Source organism: Siphateles boraxobius, unplaced genomic scaffold, assembly GCF_051911475.1.
Source record: "Siphateles boraxobius isolate OS27281-9 unplaced genomic scaffold, OSU_SipBor_1 46, whole genome shotgun sequence".
Lineage (NCBI taxonomy): Eukaryota > Metazoa > Chordata > Actinopteri > Cypriniformes > Leuciscidae > Siphateles > Siphateles boraxobius.
In genome coordinates this window covers 15890806-15904354 of record NW_027509097.1, presented here as the reverse complement: position 1 = coordinate 15904354, position 13549 = coordinate 15890806, and the positions used below count along the sequence as shown (strand labels likewise).

General features: G+C 34.9%; 2 protein-coding genes across 2 annotated transcripts; both read left to right on the top strand.

Moving 5' to 3' along the window:
- Positions 1-9: 9 nt before the first annotated feature.
- LOC143710076 (uncharacterized) lies at positions 10-6122 on the top strand. The gene is made up of 12 exons (XM_077200998.1): positions 10-104; positions 502-658; positions 774-1013; positions 1711-1830; positions 1962-2096; positions 2209-2390; positions 3687-3845; positions 3942-4054; positions 4145-4259; positions 4372-4470; positions 5394-5565; positions 5881-6122. The coding sequence occupies exons 1-12, from the start codon at positions 63-65 to the stop codon at positions 6012-6014; spliced, it is 1668 nt and encodes a 555-aa protein (XP_077057113.1). The 5' UTR covers positions 10-62; the 3' UTR covers positions 6015-6122.
- A 477-nt stretch (positions 6123-6599) lies between these two features.
- Positions 6600-12330, top strand: stx4 (syntaxin 4). The gene is made up of 11 exons (XM_077201012.1): positions 6600-6953; positions 7317-7427; positions 7724-7823; positions 8090-8164; positions 8259-8335; positions 8439-8547; positions 8833-8906; positions 10706-10843; positions 11009-11119; positions 11214-11292; positions 11448-12330. The coding sequence occupies exons 1-10, from the start codon at positions 6924-6926 to the stop codon at positions 11289-11291; spliced, it is 903 nt and encodes a 300-aa protein (XP_077057127.1). The 5' UTR covers positions 6600-6923; the 3' UTR covers position 11292; positions 11448-12330.
- Positions 12331-13549: the final 1219 nt, after the last annotated feature.

Here is a 13549-nt window from a genome sequence, read left to right as displayed (position 1 = left end):
CATCTGTATTAATGATTTAGTACTGCCAAAATTTTGATATTTGTTATTTTTCAACAAAAGAAATGGAGGACGCAGAGGTCCGACAGCAGAAGCTGGACAATCAGGTGAGTGTCTTTCTTTTTTCCTCTTTTGATTAGACATTTACTTGTGTTGCATATTTTATCAATAACATTATTATTTTTTATTTTTTATTTATTTATTATTTATATTTTATCTTAGTATTATTTTACCTTTGACATTATTTTCATACTTAATGTCACACTTGAAATAGTTCTTAATTCAAATTTAAAGTTAAATAATGGAAACAAATACAAATAAAACGTTTTTTACACTGAACCACATTTGAGTTCATACACTGAACGACACAATATATTAATTGAATTATTTCTACTTCATTGTGTTTTGAGGATATGTATCTATACTAATGGCATTGCTGGGAATATGGTCTATAATAAATAACTGGATGTTTAACAGCAGTTTTAATCATGTCAACTCTCATAGCGTTCACTTTTAATAAAGAAACAACAAAGAAGAAGGGCAGATGCCCGTATGGTCACAGCGAATCATGACATCCGTCCCAAGACACGTAAACAGAAAGCTGAGGCTGATGATACAGCTTTATTGATAAGCCAGTCTCAGAGCAACACTTCCCTCAATGGTTCGTACACACTTACATTAGGCCTATGATATTGTTAACATATAATTGTTTATAAGTAATGATTTTCATTTTGTAGAGCTTTATAGAAAATAATAACCTGTCTTTTTCTTATCAGACACACAACCTGTGCAGATTTATGAAAACACAGTTGAAGAAATTTGTTTAGGGGAACTGGACATTTCATCCAGGACAGAAGAGGCATCGGAAGAGGCAGCTCATTCTCTTCAGGTTATCACTAAGAAAGTTGATGTAGAGATCAGCCCGCTGCACAGCGCTAAATGCTCTTTAGACACAGAGGGCCAGACAGATGGAAAGAAAACTAAGAAGAAGGCTGTGAAAAAGGGGCAAACAAAATGTAAGTGTTTTCACTATTTTCAACAATCCTTTTTACATCTGCCTCATTGTGATGTGTATGGAAGCTTGTTTCCACCACTGAATAACAAATAAAAAAGGTAATTGAGACTTTTTATAATTATTGCAAATTTTTGTTGTGAGATATAAACTTGGAATTCTGACTTGCAAGATATAAAGTTAAATCAGAATTGTGAGGTAAAAACTCGCAATTGCGAGGAATTTTTCTCAGAATTGGACTTTATTGGAATTCCGACTTTAGATTCAATTCAATTCACATTTATTTGTAGTGCTTTTCACAATACAAATTGATTCAAAGCAGCTTTACAGAAAACGCATGTTTTCACATTACATTCTCCCAATCAATTTTGAGCATCCAGATGGTATAAATCAAACATATCTTGGAGCGCTTTCAGAGTATGCATTTATTTGTAATTTTAACTGTTTGACTTCCAAGATTTTTTATTCTGTTGCGCCCTCTATAGGCCATAACCAGCGACTAGTCAACGTCAAGCTTAAAGTGTTATGGCAGAGCATTAAAGTCAACTAATCGACTAGTCTGAGTTTATATCTCACAATTCTGAGAAAAAAGTCAATTGTGAGATAAAAAGTCATAATTACCTTTTGTCGTTTCTATATTCCGTGGTGAAAACAAGCTTCCATAGATGTGTCTTTACAATTTGTTTAATTGCACATTCTAGTACTTGAACCAAAACCAGCATTAGAAGCCAAGGAAAATGAAGGGAAAGAGAAAAAAACAGTGAAGAAGAAGGATAAGACAAACGAATCTAAGGAGAAAATGCAGACGGGGGAACAGTCTTGTAAGTGTACCGGAGATGTGTCTCCATTGTTTACCATGACACAAGTTAAAGGCCGTTTCCTGCAGGCCAGTGCCTCCTCCATAAATAGGAAATAACCTGACATTGTTTTTGATAACACTACAACTTTTCAGCAATTCAGACTGATTCAGTGGTTGAATTCAACATTAATGAAGAGGAAAAACCTGAATCAGAGAGTGAGGACGAAAGAAAAGATTGGACAAAGAGCCCCGTCCCTCCCACACCAAAGAAAAAACAGCTGAAGCCAAGTAAAAAAAGCTTTAAAAAATGAAATTTGTCTTGTCATATTAAACTTTTTGGTTAGAGATGGTTTCCCTTTTATTAGGCCTGCTTGATGACGTTAGTTTTCTGTCATTGTAGCGAGATGTCATCTCAGTGATAGTGAGGAAGAAAAACAGGACAAAAAAGAGGAAGACAAGAGTGAAGCTAAAAAAACTTCAAAGAAGTCTAAAAAAAGAGCAAAAAATAATAACGATCTTGCCTCTTTAAACTCCAACTATAAGGAACCCTCTTCTGACAGTGACTCTCTGGACATGGGAAAGGTAAGATTTTGTTGAAATTAATTAATTAATATATGTATACACACACACACACACACACACACACACACACACACACACACACACACACACACACACACACACACACACACACACACACACACACATATGTGTGTGAGAGAGAGAGAGAGAGAGAGAGAGAGAGAGAGAGAGAGAGAGAGAGAGAGAGAGAGAGAGAGCTTTTCATTTCATAAACAACCATGTAGGAAGACACATCAGGGTCACATTCCAGGATGACAACCAAAAACTAAAATGTATGTACCTCTTGATGGAAATAAATGTTGTGATGTTATTTCCATCAAGAGATCAACATATTGGCAATGCAAGGGTCCAGCACTCTGTAAAGTCTCCTCCAGCACATTCTAAAGACTTTCAATGAATTTAAAGGGTTAATACACCCAGAAATGAAAATTTTGTCAGTAATTACGCACCCAACCCCGTAAGACTTTCGTTCATCTTCGAAATACAATTTAAGATATTTTTGATGAAATCTGAGAGCTGGCTCACTCCTTCATAGGCTGCTCGGTAATTGCGTCTGCCGGCCCAGAAAAGTTAGTAAAGACCATGTTAAAATAGTCCAAGTGGCTCAACCTTAAGTTTAACAAGCGACTAGAATATTTTTTGTGCGCAAAAAAAAACAAAAAACTAACGACTTTATTTCAACTATTAATTGTCTTCCATTTGGGCCTCTGATGTGAGTTCACGATGCGCAAGAACTTCTCTTTGCTTGAGAAACTTAAGGTTGAGCCACTGTAGTCACTTGGACTATTTTAACGATGTCTTTACTAACTTTTCTGGGCAGACCGAATGAAATTACATAGAAGCCTATGAAGGAGTGAGCAAGCTCTCAGATTTCATCAAAAATATCTTAATTTGTGTTCTGAAGATGAACGAAAGTCTTACGGGGTTGGAACAACATGAAGGTGAGTAAATACTGACAGAATTTTAATTTTTGAGTGAACTATCCCTTTAAGGTCTGGATTCTTCATGCTCCCCCCAACTATTCTTTCACAATTTAAGTCTGATGAATCTTGACTTTGTCATCCTGGAATATGGCCATGATGTGTCTTCCTACATGATTGTTTAAGAAATGAAAAGCTACACACTCCATCAGTTAGGTTTAGAAAAACTGTTGCCAAACATTTAACATGCTAGAAACATAATCACTGCAATAATTATCCAGTCGTAGACTTTTAAGCATGTAAATCCAAACAGCGACCTTTTTTTTTTTTAGTCGAGCAGTGTATTATACATCCTTGTTTTTTCTTTCTTATCCAGTCCTCTCCTATGTCTTTGGAGGATCTGGAACAGTTTTCCATGCATCCTGCTCCAAGAGATGTGACTTTTCAGTGCAGAATCACCAGAGACAAGAGGGGAGTGGAAAAAGGGATCTATCCCACCTATTACCTCCACATGGAAAAGGAGGATGGGAAAAGGGTTAGCAGGAGTGTGACTGTTAATGAAGAAAATTTGCAAAAACTATCTTTTTCATCTCTTAAAACATTGTTATTCTCTTGTCTTATGGATGGGCAGGTATTTCTGATGGCTGGCAGGAAAAGAAAAAAGTGTACAACTTCAAATTATTTGATATCGATCGATCCTACAGATTTATCTAGAGATACGCAGAGTTACATAGGCAAACTAAGGTGAGTGCCATTACATTGTGTTAAGTTATCACAAATACTTTTAATGTTTGTAATTCTGCCTATGCAAAGATATATGATTTGTCTCCTCAGGTCAAATGTCCTAGGGACTAAGTTCACTGTGTACGATAATGGTGAGAATCCAGAAAGGAAACAATTCATCAAAGAAACGGATACACTGCGACAAGAGCTAGCAGCAATATATTATGTAAGATGCTAATTGTGTGCTAATTGCCCTTTAGATGTATACAGAATTTTAGAAATATATATATTCTCTTTATTGTGGTTGCAAAAAAAGCTTTATTTTTGCCGTCATACAGGAGAAAAATGTTCTGGGTTTCAAAGGTCCCAGGAAAATGACAGTAATCATTCCTGGTATGCACGAGAATGATGAAAGAGTCGTTATTCGACCGAAAAGTGTGAGTAGGATTCTAGTGTAATTTTTTTGTTTTTTTCAATTGTAGCAATATTATACTTCTTTTGGAAATACACTACCATTCAAACGGTAAGGGGACGGTAAGCTTTTTTACATTTTTGAAAGAAGACTTGTGCTCACCAAGACAAAAATACAGTAAAAATAGTAATTTTGTGAAATTGTATTGCAATTTAAAATAACTATTTTCTATTTTAAAGCTACACTGTGTGATTTTTACCCCCATCTAGCGGTGAAAAGGTATATGACCATCCAGTGAATATTAGTTTCTGTTCCTCTCAATTCCGATTTCGTTTTAACTCCTACGGTGGCCAATGTAGTCCAAGATTAGCATGGCTTCCAGTTCGACCTCGTCCATGAGTGAAAGGTGAAGCTTGAATTAACCGTATGTCCCTCTTTGGCTAATGTACTTTCAAGATGGAGGGGCAACATGGCGACCGACATTACAACCCCCCACCCGTATGTATTTTCAATGGCATATTATACACTCACGAGAATACTTTATTACTTGAACGAAGTAAATATACATTAATGAGCACATATATTTTTGAAAGAACTTAGTGTTTTTAGCTAAGAATAAACTAAAAAAGTTACACAGTGTAGCTTTAAATGTTTTAAACCATGATACATTTTTTCTTTGATAAATAGAATGTTCAAAAAGAACAGCATTTATTTGAAATTGAAATTGTTTAAAACATTATAAATGTATTTAATGTCTTTTGATCACTTTAATGCATCCTTACTGAGTAAAGGTATTATGTCTTGGAGATGTTTGTGTTTCTTACACTTCACTCAGATAAAGAATATAAAATACATTAGGTGTTTGATTCACACTGATTAAAACAACTGTCAATCATGTGTATATTAATAATGAACTCTGAACACATGAATCTCTTTTGCATGTCCCAGGAGCTGGAGTCTCTGCTCACCCGATACGAGAATGGTAACAAAGAGAATCTTGTCACCCTTGTAAATAAATCACCCAGCTGGAATGAGCAAACTCAGTCGTATGTGCTCAATTTCCATGGCCGAGTTACACAGGCATCTGTGAAAAACTTTCAGATTGTCCATCCAGATAATGGTGAGTAAAACTGAGAGGTTATCCTTCTTTTTCTCATTTTGTATCTTAAAAAAAATAAAGGTTCTTTATCGACATCAGTGGTTCCATGAGGAACTTCTAACATCCATGGAACCTTTCCATACGGTTATTTATAGTGGGAAAAGGTTCTTCAGGGTTATTTTAAGAACGGTTCACTAAAATGTTCTTTGGGGATCCAAAAATGATCCATCACTTTGAAAATACACTTTTGGAACCTTTATATTTAAGACTGTATCATATAATATATGACAATATTACAATTCTCAATAATCCTTATCAATGAATATCTCTCTCCAGAGGACTACATCGTAATGCAGTTTGGTCGGGTAGCAGAAGATGTGTTTTCCATGGACTACAGCTTCCCCATGTGTGCTCTACAGGCATTTGCCATCACTCTGTCCTCCTTTGATGGCAAACTGGCCTGTGAATGAGCCTCTGTATGTTCTGTTCTTTTAAAAAGGGAAACTTTGCAGTACTTTAGGATATTAAAAGTCTTTGCAGTCAGAAATGAAATAACTTTTTTTTTAAAGAACTAGATATGTTACATTATCTGCAAATTAAGACGTACAGTAGAAGATGTATCTGCTTTACTAATTATTCATGAATCTACAATTAATAATTTGAAAGGTAGCCTATGCAATTTGTTCATATTTGTTCCATCTTTAAATGCTAAATTTAATAGTCTGTTTTCTAAGACTGTTTAAGCAAATCATTTTATTTGATATATTGTTTTAATTTCCTTTATTGTTTTTCCTTTTTTTCTTTTTTTTCTTTGTTTAGCCTACATGAAAAGGAAAGCTTGGCATTCCTTGGTAAATAAAGACTGAATTAATAATAGTATGCAGTTACTCTTTATAAGGTTACATCGACTTCTTTTGCATCTTACAGGCCTACATTATTGTTTTACTTTCTTTTTGAGATATTTGATATGATAACCGTAGCGTAGTAAAATATTAGAAACATCGTAGTGGATTTTCCCCCCAGTAGGGGGCAGTAAAAGCAGTGATTGTTTTTTCATACGTCTGAAAACTAAAATAGAAGAAGAAAGGGACAAATTCGTATATAACTGCATCGGCTCTTGTTGAAGTCTAAGCATAACTTAAGTTTATCCATTTAATTTGAATATTATCATTCCGGCACCTCACAACAGCGCCCATCAACAATCCTCTGTGACTGAAAGTTATTTGTGGAAGTTGGCTCTGGCATGAATTGTGACTTTGAATGGAAACTCCCTCTTTTTGGATTTGAGTTTTTGCACGCTTTGCGAGTTTGCTGACAGATGAGCGACGCCTGTTAAGACAGGAACTTTTCATCAGAGTTGGATTTAAGATACATCGAGAATGCGTGACCGGACCAAAGAACTGGGCAATGTGAGTAAAAAAAGGGCAGTGCACACAGGAAACCGGCTAACTAACGTTAGCTAACGGGCTAACCCGCAGATACTGTAACCTCTGCCACAACTGCGATTTATTAACACTTACACATTCTCACGGGTGCTATATGACTGACTTTTAATGTCTCTATGCAGACCGGTGAAAATATAAGTCAAATCTCACAAACTGGAAGCTAACAACCACCTCCTTACATTGCGCTCTAGTCTTGCAGTGTTTTAGGTGGAGTGTGACTTTATTTAGCCTACATACACACTAGCTGCAATGAATGTTTGCAGTTGATTAAGTTATTTGTCTGATATATAAATAACACAAATAACAATCTTTAATGTATCTCACTAGACTGCTGGTGATGCCTCGGACGAAGATCAAGAAACCACGGCTCTTATGATAAAGCCTGGATCTGGGAGCTCAGCAAATGAAGAGAAAGAAAATGAGGGTTTCTTCAAAAAGGTTCGTTTTTTACATTTTATCTCTAATTAGAAGTATCACTCCAGCTTTCAATAGTAATATGCAGATAAACTATTTGGAACTGAAGAGAAGAAGCGTATTCTTTGTGTAAACAACTCCACAAATGAGTGTCTACCTCCAAACTCTGTTAATCGATACTTGTGACCTTGTAACGTCAGTTATTCAGCATAATGTGGCTACATTTTTGTTTTTTAAATTGTAGTCTGTATGGTTTGGGCTTACAAAGTTTCCTGAGCGAAACAATTGTCACAATAATATCTTCTTTTTTCTCTGTATAGGTTCAGGAGATTCGAGAGGGGCTTGAAACTATTAATAAGAAGGTGTCGGAATTGGAGAACAAACAGAAAACAGTGTTAGGAGTTGCACTTCCTGAGGACAGTGAGTAGCTTAGCTTAGGGTATTTTTGATATTTCAATGAATTTCTATGAAATAAAAATCATGGTTCTCCATGGAGTTTTTTCAGTTTAAGTTTTATCATACAACACAAAGTTCAGGATGATTAAAAAAAAAAGATTTGTAGGGAATAATACCAATTATTTGTTGTTTTTTTAAAGACATCTTAAGATTTTTAACCCTTTTTAGGTTAAAAATATTCATTTGTTTATGAATAAATAATTCTAAAATATTTTTTTACTTGACCATAGGTATGAAAAAGGAACTTCAGTCCCTCAGAGAAAACATCAAAGTCATGGCCAGCCAGATACAAAGGAAGTTAAAAAGTGAGACTTATAAATAAACATAAGTGGTTGTTATTGAACTTTTTCCGCCGGACCTAGTGGATGTGAAAATTTAAACAATACATTTACGTCACAGGCATCGAACCTAAGAAAGCTGAAGCTGAAGGTGAAGACAAATATATTCCAATAAACGTAAGAATGCGGCGAACTCAGGTAAGTTACTTTTAATCTGTAGGCTATTACATATGTCTTTTATTTATTATACGTAAACTGTTGTTTTGGCACAGAATAATCTACACCTCTTTTCTTTTGAAAGCATGGTGTTCTGTCCCGTGAATTTCTGGAATTGATGGGTCACTGTAATGCAATTCAATCCCAATACAGAGACCGGAATGTGGAGAGGATACAAAGACAACTCAAAATCAGTGTGTGCCTTTTCTGTCATGTTTTATTCCATTGATGATACTAGTGTTCTCACACAGGTCTCTCATAATGTAGTCATTTTAAAAGTGCACTGAGTAATTTTTTCCCCCTTATTTAAACGTTTTCTTTTGTATAATCAACAATGCTCGGTGTTAGTATAAGACCAAGACTTCAGCCATATCAGCCAGCGCAACATAAAACAAAAAAATGGTTTGCTACTGATGCTTTCATATGTATTATTCCTGCTAAATAAATAAAAAATAATGTGAATCTGGTTTCCCTTACAGCTGGTAACAATGTCACAGATGAGGAGCTGGAATCAATGCTTGAGAGTGGACAAACAGACGTTTTCACACAAAATGTGAGTGTTGTTTTGTTTAGTGTGCATGTATTGATGTGAATGAGGTGTGAGTCTTGCATTTTGCTTATAGTTATTAATGGCTTAATATTCTACAATTACCTGAAGAAAACAGTCCACAGCAGAGTGATATTATGTATTACAGTCTTCTTTTTACTTAATGCCACATTTCAAGTCTTCTCTTTTGCTTTCTTTGGAGTGGATGTTTAATTTGGGTAAGATCCTTTTAAGAACAGTTCCTTATCAAATTCAATTTGATGTTATTTCTTGTTTTTGATGAAGTTGATTAACATGTCTAGCCCTTTAGTGATACAATAATTAATAAAAATAGGGAAATTTCAGTTGAAAGTATCTTGGTATGTTATTTTTTTTTTTTATTCCAGATTAAGGAAATCTGTGTTGTCAACATCATTAAAAGCATCATAGAAGTAAATGCCTCATTTTCAGTACCTCCTTTTTTTTAGAATTCCACTTCCCTTTTAGACTTTTGATTACAGTCCTTCTTGCCTTCAAGCTTATATATTCAGTTTTCTAGAACCCTTCCACCCCCTTAGAAACATCACCACCACAAAACATTTTACTATTCTGTTCTATATGTCACATGATCAGGGACGGCCCTAGCATTTCGGGGGCCCTAAGGAGATTTTTTAAAAGGGGGCCCCCCTACCTACGTTTTGACCTAACTGGCCCCCATCCCCTGACTTACACATCCTACACTGACACCTTTTTGTAAAATTTTATCAACTTATCTTACTTTGTATATGTGTGAAGATAGATTTACTTAAGCAAACCTTTAAATTTTTTAGTTTAACCATTACTTTCAGAGAAATGTATCTCGATTGAGTGAGATTAATGCTTTAATAAGGCAAAAAATGACATTTACAATAGAGAGTAATATATTAATAATAATAGAGAATAATTTAATTTCTGTGCTGGCGTGTTTTAAAGCAGCTTGAAATTTAAAAAATTTATAAGTGTAAGCATGTTTTAAAAAGTTCCCCCCTTCTAGACACGCCCCTGCTTCTTTGTGACAAGCAGGTGTCAGAAACAAAAATTACATTGTGTACAGAGATAACAATGGTTTCTGCTGTTCCATTAACGCCAGCTACTGTCAAAGAGTGAATTTGCATTTTATTTCAGCTTGTCTGCTGCTTTTTTTTAAAATTTTAGATCAATGCTAAAATCAGACTGAATTTTTACACGGCAATAAGCAATGTTGAAAAATGTAACTAGTCAATGGAAAAGGAGCTAATGTGCGTTATAAAAATGTAAACAATTCGGATGATGTATCTAGAAGTTTTTTGAAGTGCCCACGATAATACCGTGCATGTTCATTACTGCAATATAGATGATACTGATACTGTTGTTACATTGGCGCAGACACTTGATACATTAACACATGCGACTGACACAAGCAAACTTTATCAAAGTTATTATTTCCAAGCATGGGGCCCCCTGGTGGCCAGAGGGGCCTCATGCGTCCACTTATTAGGTAGCACTACATTTGGCCCTGTCCCAAGTGGCACCCTAAGCACTCGCGATCTTCCTCTGAGTTCGCACTTTCGTGACGTAACGCCAAAAGTGTGCATCGAGGGCGCATATCGACCGCAAAGGGGGTGCGCATACGAGTACCCTCCTGACATCTAAAATGATAAATGGGACACCCTATGGTCTCATGCAGTCCACAAGACTGAAAGTGAATATGAAGTGTGCCATTTGGGACAGGGCCACATGATGTGTGATCATGTGAAAAATCCTGTTTTACACCACAAGCCATGTTAAAAATCAAATCTTTCTTGCAGATTTTGAATGATGCTAAAGCTACTAGGCAGGCTCTGAATGAGATTGAGTCGAGGCATGATGAGATCATCAAACTGGAGAGAAGCATCAAAGAACTACATGATATGTTTCAGTACCTTGCAATGGAGGTGGAAGCACAGGTGAGATCAACACACTGGTTATACAGCATGTAGTACATTCCATAGATGTCTAGCAAAAAATATCATGTCCTATCAAATTAAAAACAGTGATGTTTAATAAATGTCTGTTTTTTGCTCATATTTTTACTTTGTTTTTTTAAGTGAAATTAACTTGTTTTTTCCCAGGGTGAGATGGTGGACCACATTGAGGAGAACATTAAGAGTTCCCATGACTATGTGGAAAAGGCTGTTGATCAGACGCGCAAAGCTGCAGAAACTTCAAAAAAAGTGCGCAAGGTGAGTCGATGATTTATGATGATTTATTTTATTTATTGGTATGACAACATTAAATCATTGGCAAGTGATCATGATTGCTTCTTTTTCTTCACAGAAAAAGCTATGGATTGCAATATGCGTCGCTATTTTAATTGTAATAATAGGTATTATCCTGGCTATCACTTTCAGCTGAGGTGAGTCCCATCAATTGTTTTGAAATTATGCAAAATTCAAACTTTATCCAAGCTATTCAGGTGAAAGTTGCCTGTTATAGCCAAATGTCTTACACCTCTGATTTTACTGTTCATATTTATTTGATGTAAATCATTTCTTTTTTTTTTTCTTACAGTGTTTTCCTTTATTAGACTTCTTTGCCCACCAAGCACTGGGTTTTTCTTTCTAAACTTCCTCCTGAAGTCCCCAATGCAACAACATGGCCATGCGTATACATGACCATTATTGGTATCCCAACTCTAGCTACATGTATTTAAATTTTAAAGTGTTAATTTGTTGTTTTAGCTGCTTTCACCTACAAAGGACTTGATTTCAGACTCCTGAAAATGTGTAAGTGGCACCACTTGGTTATAAAAAGTTAAATGGTAAAAAAATATTTGAATTAACTGATTACTGTATTGACTGGATTTCCAAGATGGTGGACTTAATTTGCAGAAACCAACACTTAAACATGGTCATATAGGGTAGATTAAGAAAATATGCTAATGAGATTCCTAATATATTACACTTCCATTTGGAGACAAGCTCAAGAACTCTGAATGGTGGGCTATTTGTCTTTGCCCTACTATGTTTATTGTTGTGATTTATCCTTTTATAATGTCATTTCAAGCTTAACATTTGCTGAAAATAGCATGTGAGGTCATCTGTATATACAAATATATGTAACTAATTTTATACTCTGCTTTGCATTATAGTAACTACCTTTCAAAATATTTCTTCTCTTGCCCTCATAATGACGTGTTGCATAGATGTGTATATTTTAACACATTTGTGCTCAGAAATGAATATGTAGCCAACAGTTACTAGTTTAGTGCCTCAGCCTTGGTGCCTTTTCTTGAGCATTTTCTTGGTGAGTGCCCCATGTGTGACACTGTAAATGTCAAGATCACCAAGAGTGCTTATCTGGTTTCACAGTGCGCAGCCTCTGGACTTACTGCCACACATTTCGTTCATTACGGTGTAAAATTGTAATTTTTAAATAAACTACATGTATTTTATTGTTCTGTAGTGGTTTTTTCTTATTTCCTTGTCTTATAAATAATTGTTAGATTTTAGTGCATTATTTACTGTTTGAGTACAACTGATTGATTGTCTCAAACCCTGGCTCTGAAACTGGGTACTTACTATAAGGGTTTGGTTTAGGGTTAGTTGCATGTAATTATGTATCATTTATAGTTACTATAGTATATGTAAGAATGACACTGCATAATAAAGTGTTACCATTTTTTATGTAGAATAAATCTATTTTTCTATATAAGGGCAATTCTTAGACTATGGGCACTTTCATGTCCTTTGATCATATTTCATAAAAAAACATTTAATTTTGAAAAATTCACACTTTCATAGTTAACTTTACAATGAAAGTACTTTAGGAACTTTTTACTGGTAGTCTATGATTTTTTCACCTTTTTAAACATCATTATAGATGCAAATATTGCTGTTTTGTGCATTTCCCACACCCAGGTTTCTGATCTTCAATAATGAAAAAGAAGTGTAAAAAATTAATTTATCTATTTTTTTTAATATGACCGTACAGTATCAGTAAAATAATCAAAACATAATTCTGGTATTTAAGGTCAGACAACTATTAATGTGATTTTATATACAAAATGTAGTTGTCCCACAGTATTGCCGTTATTTCAACCACAATGCTGTAGTGTGCCTTTTAAAAGGCTTTTTAGAAAGATTGTTTGGGTAGTTTCTATGGAGATGAACAATTGCATCAGAGCACATGTCTAACATGGAGGAGCTTTTTTAATATCTTCACCAACTTGTTGAAGAAGACTCAAAAGTAAATATTGCTTGAAATGAAAATATTTTTATTGTATGTCATTTCCAAACATGGCGTAACATCAATTGAGTTTGTAAATAAATCGTTTTTTTAACATACATAGATGTATTTTGCATGCATGCAATGCAAGCTACCAATTCATAGCTAATCTGTAATACTAGTTTGGATTTTTTTACAAAATACTGCAGGATTATCATTTCCACCACCGTCATTTCCACCGCATTCATTCTTGGGTGGAAATCACAAAGGTGAGGTTGAAATGACATTTATGCTTACAAGGTGCAATTCATTGATTGTGTGGCTACATATGTATATTTTATTTATTGAAATATACAATGCTAATGTATTTATTCAAATATATATTTATTGAAATGCCTTTTCATATATTTTTAAGATGCCACGGAAGTCAACTGCAGAAAGGTCTC

Bases quoted from the DNA above. Each gene is read 5' to 3' on its own strand.
- LOC143710076 (XM_077200998.1), top strand. From the start codon at position 63: ATGGAGGACGCAGAGGTCCGACAGCAGAAGCTGGACAATCAG. The intron at 1,014-1,710 runs GTAAGTGTTTTC...TGCACATTCTAG, and splicing joins GAAAAAGGGGCAAACAAAAT to TACTTGAACCAAAACCAGCA. The intron at 2,097-2,208 runs GTAAAAAAAGCT...CTGTCATTGTAG, and splicing joins GAAAAAACAGCTGAAGCCAA to CGAGATGTCATCTCAGTGAT.
- stx4 (XM_077201012.1), top strand. From the start codon at position 6,924: ATGCGTGACCGGACCAAAGAACTGGGCAAT. The intron at 6,954-7,316 runs GTGAGTAAAAAA...GTATCTCACTAG, and splicing joins GGACCAAAGAACTGGGCAAT to ACTGCTGGTGATGCCTCGGA. The intron at 11,120-11,213 runs GTGAGTCGATGA...TTTTCTTCACAG, and splicing joins CTTCAAAAAAAGTGCGCAAG to AAAAAGCTATGGATTGCAAT.